Genomic DNA, 6,402 nt, shown 5'->3' with positions numbered 1-6,402 from the left:
TGGTTCTCAATGGAATAAACTTTTCACATTACAAATTCTCACTGGAATAAACTTTTCACCGTACAATAATTTGTGTTCATGTAGGGTCTCGTAACTTGGCGGGCACTGGGCAGCGCAAGAGAATGTCATAGAATTATTATTATTTTTACTTCAGTAAAAAAGCCTGGTGGATGCCAACTGAAATATATGAATAAAGAATGGAACGCGCCCCTCGTGGGGGGCGACTCAGGGGCTACCAGTTTCAAAATCTCAGGATGACCAAATCGACCTCTGTTTTCCTTAATTACGAGTCGCACTGGTCTGAATCCACCCTTTGAATTCAAAGCTGCTCCAGAGAAGCCGGAAATTTTCAATTCCGTTGAAGATTTGGTCATGGTGGGAAAAGCCACACTGGACATTACTGTTTTATAAATTGAATCTTTTGAAAATGGGGGGAGAGAATTTGGTATTTCTTTTCCCAAAGCAAAGAAAATGAAATTTTCAATTCCGTTGAAGATTTGGTCATGGTGGGAAAAGCCACACTGGACATTACTGTTTTATAAATTGAATCTTTTGAAAATGGGGGGAGAGAATTTGGTATTTCTTTTCCCAAAGAAAAGAAAATGTTGAAAGGCCAAATGGCATGGTCTTCGATGTGCTGAAAAAGCTTTGATTCCAAATGGGCAATGGGGAATAAGTAACCCAGACAAGCTTGATGGCCCGGGTTTCCTGTTTTTTATTGGGCCTTGCTCCTATGTATACCTGATTTACTTCGATAGAAAACCGTAACCAACTGCTAAATCCCAGGACCAGCCTTAACAATGTTCTGAAATTTTAGCACGGACAAGAAAAGTTCTTACCTTGCTGCTGTCCTGTCTTGCAAGATAACATAAGCATTCCATTGCTTTGAGTTGAATTGACTCCCATTGAAACGATGTTAATGCTAATAGTCTGGGGATCAAATTTTTCTCTTCAATTATCTGACTGAAGGAGCTCCTTTCCTGGCATAAATTACAGAGCTCTACGAGGGCTGCCTCTATCTCTTCGTCACCGCCTCCTCTAGGCGAGACCAATGTCTCTGCTGCATTTTCTAATCTGAATTTGGCATTGTTCTCCTTCCACTCCTGTATGAGCTCCCTCAGACTGCGGTTAGGAGTCAAATGCTTAGTCGTGAGCTCGCATTTCTTGACAGGGCATGTAGTGTTGCCACTCTCAAACCACTTTTCGATGGCAGATCTTTCATAAGTAATCCCCGACTCCAAATTCACTGGATCCTCCATTATTGTGTCCTCCAGTGGGCAACAGAAATGCGAAGGCGCAACAGACTGGTAATCAGGAGAAGAGAATGGAGCAGAAACAATACCAGACCTACCTAGAAATTCCTGTATTTGATCAAGCATGTAAGCCTCGGCCCTCTGTTTCTCATTCTCGAGGTCTTCCTTCTTCTTTCTTACAACTTCAATCTCAGACTGTAGAAAGCACTGGTCTGTGGGCACACCCATGGCGTTGGCCACCTGTACAATTAACTGCAACACTTGCTGGCTGTCACTGTGCATCTCTTTCATTTCTCTCTCAATCTCACTTGCAAGGGACTCGCTTCCAACCTCCCCCTGGAACTCCGCGTTCCTCATGGTCTCACACAGAGCAACTGTTTTCTCCTTGATCTCCAGTGAAACGTCCAGAGTAACAATCCTGAGAGCATTCAAAGACCGTTCTATTCCTTGAGTGATTTCCTTCATTTCATCTGGCAGAATCCTGCACTTGAGAAACAAATACATCCAGCTCCCTGAAGTATATGTGTTTATGAGCTTGGAGGCATTGTTCAGCTGTGTTTGCAGGTCTTCCAGCGGAACTCTTAGAGAGTTTGAAGACCCATGAATGTTTCTCTGCCACAGCTCTAATAGAATGGGCTCTATTTTGTTTAAATGGCTTGAAAACTCTCTGAAACTCCTCTTTGCAAACAGCACCTTGTGCGCTGCAATGCTTGTGTCTTTTATTTGCATCAACAACCTTCCTATCAGATCACTGGCAATGTTTACGCCTATTGAAGCCAGCGCGCCTGTCATTTTGATGAATTGCTTTGTGGGTCTCTCTGCCTCGAATTATATTCTGAAGGGGGTAAATAAAGGCCTGCTCCCCTTAAATATAGTTGTACGAATGTCCATAGCATGACTGCAAATGCCAAGGCAACTGCAAAGAAAATGCCTAGCATTTACAGTGAGGCCGAAGTGGGTCCTCTTTGAAACTTCTTATGCCCAGCCCTGTGCCGCGGTCACTGTCCTTTGTCCGTAAATGCTAAACTTGCAAGTTGCCGGAGATTATACGGTATAAAAAATATATAACGTAACTTGTAATGTTATATATATATATATATATATATATATATATATATATATATATATATATAAATTTATAAAAAAAAAATTAAAACTTTTAATTTTTAAACATGCCCGTCAATATGACGTTTTTAAAAATTAATGGCAAGTTACACCTGATGTGGAGATTCGAAATTAAAACGTATTTTAAGGGTAAAAAAGCTAAATACGGGCATACGGGCTTCAAATTTAACCCCTGAATGGATCGAATAAGTAGTTTTTTTAACCCTTTTTTTTTTTGGTTGGATATTGGATAAATTAGTGTTTTCTGTGTGTTTGTAGTATGTGTTTAACTGAATTGTGTGGATCCATATTTGTTAATTCTAGTGTTCGTTTACAAATACATGCGAGTTTTGGTGTAAGGGTAATCATAATTCCAACAAATGGTATCAGAGCTAAAGGTCTGAGTTCTAAACATGACCAGATTACTCTGAGAGATTGGTGTTCGTTTACAAATACATGTAAGTTTTGGTGTAAGGGTAGTCATAATTCCAACAAATGGTATCAGAGCTAAAGGTCTAAGTTCTAAACATGACCAGATTACTCTGAGAGATTGTTGTACATTGGATAAACAAGTGCTCCACAATTAAATGAGTTAGATTAGTTAACTTCAGGGCATGAGTCCTTTACTAACCCCTGGTGTTTTTAGTGTAACATGTATCATAATTTCAACACTTTAGATTTCAGAAATAATTTGACCTAACATAAGTGGAGTTAATTTTTTCATTAGATTTCAAAGTATTTCCTAAATCTAAAATTCAGATAAGACTAAACACTAACAGATGATACTCGGACTAGGAAACTGTATAAGCAGTTTGATTATTTCCAAACATATTACCAGCATAGATCCATATTAAGTACGGATCTAACATGAGCCGAGAGGTCTCAAATTTCTTCTCTTGTAAAGATTTTTAGAGTGCAAAATAAAATGTGTTATTTTTCATTGTTGAAATTGTATTTTTAAATTTAAATAGAATATATATGAGCAAATAAAAATTTTAATCATAAATTTAACTTATTTTCTTTTTTTTTATATATATATAGATATATGTGAAATTGATATTACATATATTAGTTAACATAGATATTCAAATAATTTATTTGAATTTCTCACTTAAATATTTTTGAAAAATATAAAATTTAAATTCTGACTCACATATTTTTTAATTTCTAATTACTTAATGGCATATTTTTTTTTAATTATGACAAATATTATTTTTCTATTTAAAAGATAAAAATTTAAGTGTAAAAAAACAAGACAAAACTAAACTAAACTTTACCCACAAATCTCAGTTCGACTTTTATAAATTTTCGATATGATCTATTTCCATCTACATCTATAAATACGTCCTCCAAACGCAATTCGATGAAGTTGTTGAAACAACACAAAAGTCAGCCACTGTCTGTGTCGTCGGATTGATCGGATGCACAAACTGATAACCGATGCTTCCCTTCTTCCGAACGCAATTCAAGCAATTACATGCAGACACACCAAAATCACCATTGACATTGTTCATGAAATTCTTAATTCTTATTTTAATCAGTCATTAAATTGGTTTATTATTTTAATTAATCATTACTGCTATTTGGGTTGGATTTGCTTACATTTAAAAAATTCACTCAATTAAAAATTAATTTTATATATATATATATAAATTTTAAATAGAAAATAAATATAAACAAAATTATATTACAATAAATTAAATTAAATGGCTTTATTATTTTTATTATTCACATTTTATCACAATGGGTTTGCCATGGATTAATATAAATAGAGTTGAGGCTCAATTTGTTATTGTTCTACCACTTCTTCCGAATGTCTTTCCTTTAGGTGCATTTAAGGAGCTTCACTTCCCAAGGTGGGAGCACAAGGTCCCTAGGCAATTGTATGTTATAAATGTTGGTAATGTTTGTCAACCCTCCAATATGTTCTATGTGTTAGGCTGGTGGCTCAACCCTGGCACTCCCTTTCATCGCTTCCTTCATCTCTTGTCCTTGTCAACAATGTGCTTGCATTCTCGCCTGGTTGTCTAGGTGCATTGTCTCTCATGCTTATCGATGTGTTCCCCCCACTATGTTTCCAGGCATTTAAAATGGGGAGGGAATTGTTCTCATTCCTTACCAATGTAGCATGATTGGCAATTTGTAATGGATTCTCTCTTTCATGGCTACCTTACGTAGCGCCCTTGTCGCTTATTGTGTATCCATGTGATGTCTTCCTGCCTCCACAACCATGATGTATCAAAGAGCTTGTTGTAGGCATGATAGTGGAGGTTGTGGAGCTTCAAAGGGTCTCCTCAAGAAGAATCCTCAACTCATAGGTTCCATGCCAGCATGCCTCTCGAAATACAAGAGGAGATTTTACAGGTTGAGAAATAAATCTGCCATGAATGGCAGGTCGCTTTTGATTTGTGTGATATCAAACATTACTCCCTGGGTTCCTAATAAAAGTGATTCATGAGGCCATGAAAATCATTATTTATAAACTTTTGATTTAAGTTAGCATGTCAAATTGCTTCTTAGAAAAACCTTGGTGGATAGAAGACAATCCTAGGCCAATCTTTTACATAGGTTAGATGAACTCTGAGACCTTATGATTCCCATGGAAGATTGGCTAGCCTAATTAGAGATGGGTTCACCACCGAGTGCTCTGGTTCCTCAACCATACAAGGTTGATGAAAAATCAATCAACCTAGATACTTCTTTATCATCTTGATGATTTAGTTCCTTGCAATTTTATGTCAACTCTTGCTTCTCCTTTTTTTGCTTCAGCAAAAGTCGTGCCTTCTAATTCATTAAATCAAGTAGAATTTACAATATATACACCAAGCCACCAAGCAAAGTGGTGCTAATCTTGCTAAGAGCGAGCTCGACAGAAGCTGAGCCTTCCCCAAAAAAGAGAAAAAGTGCTCTCCCAAACCAAGAGAGTACATACAAAAAATAACCCACTGAATATACTGGGACCGGGAACCCTTCCCACAAAAAGTCGTGCCAACCCTAGCCTAACATGCCACAAAAACACCACCATCCAAACTTCATAAGTAAATCAATGCCAGAGATCCAAAGCACACAACGAAGAAGCAGGGAGGATAACCCCCATACCCCACCAAAACCACACATTTAATCCCGAGCGTTGATCTGCCTATTCCCATCAAACGGCGGAACTGCCACTCGCGCAGCCGAAAAGATTGGATAATAGTGTGCAATGAGGGTGGTTTTTAGGACCCGACCTCATCCACATGTCACCATGTATATGGAATCGCTACCCAAACAAGAAAACCGCCGTCAGCTCGAACACGGTGCAATCACACCAAAACCACTCTAGAAGCGGTTTTGTCTCCCGCCACTGGAAGTTGAGAAAGGGAACCTCCATAACAAGTGCCATTAGTCGATTACTTCCCCCCCCCCCCATCTGACCAAGATAACAATGCTACCGACACCAAAGATATACAAGGAAGTGATTCCCATGTTTGTAGAGGCTGCCCCTGAATCAAGCTGAAAACTACTCATTGCAAATTGTCTTCCTTAGTTTTGTTCTTATACACTTCTTTGTCCTCTTTCTCCTGGTTTTGGCAAAGTACTTTTAGGTTGCTTGGCAACATAGCGAGCCAATTCATCGAAATTCTGTTGTCTTTACAGCTGACACCTTGGTTGGCCAGGATATCAGCCAACTTGTTGGCCTTACGATGCACATGGATAAATCTAAGTGTGCGCAGTCCCTGAAGATGTTCCTGAATTTTTTGGAGAACCCGTAATAATCTCCAATGTTTGGTTACTTTCTCTGGCCTTGTTCCATGACTAATTTTCTTGACCGCGTTTATGACTAACTCTGAATCAGCTTCTATTATTACATTTTGGCAATTGTTCTGTTTCAGAAATTCCAAACCTTGTTCCAAAGCCATTAATTCTGCCATATTGTTGGTGGCTTTTCCAAGATGACCATTAAAGACAGAGATTATGTTTCCATTTTCATTCCTAAGAACCCCTCCAAAGCCCACCAAGCCCGGGTTTCCCTTTGAATCCCCATCGATATTGTACTTTAAAAAGC

The 6,402-nt window shown here is 38.2% G+C and overlaps 1 protein-coding gene across 1 annotated transcript; it reads right to left on the bottom strand.

Annotated features, from left to right (window-relative positions):
- Positions 1 to 767: 767 nt before the first annotated feature.
- LOC149138515 (U-box domain-containing protein 13-like) lies at positions 768 to 2,060 on the bottom strand. Its single transcript, XM_089448228.1, has one exon. It carries the CDS (start codon positions 2,043 to 2,045, stop codon positions 795 to 797), a length of 1,251 nt encoding a protein of 416 aa, XP_089304354.1. The 5' UTR covers positions 2,046 to 2,060; the 3' UTR covers positions 768 to 794.
- Between the last annotated feature and the right edge of the window lie 4,342 nt (positions 2,061 to 6,402).

The sequence above is a fragment of the Pinus tabuliformis genome, chromosome X (genome assembly GCF_031772625.1).
Source record: "Pinus tabuliformis cultivar Carrire ecotype Pingquan chromosome X, CPIR1, whole genome shotgun sequence".
Taxonomy (NCBI): domain Eukaryota; kingdom Viridiplantae; phylum Streptophyta; class Pinopsida; order Pinales; family Pinaceae; genus Pinus; species Pinus tabuliformis.
This window is presented reverse-complemented; position numbering and strand designations above follow the sequence as displayed.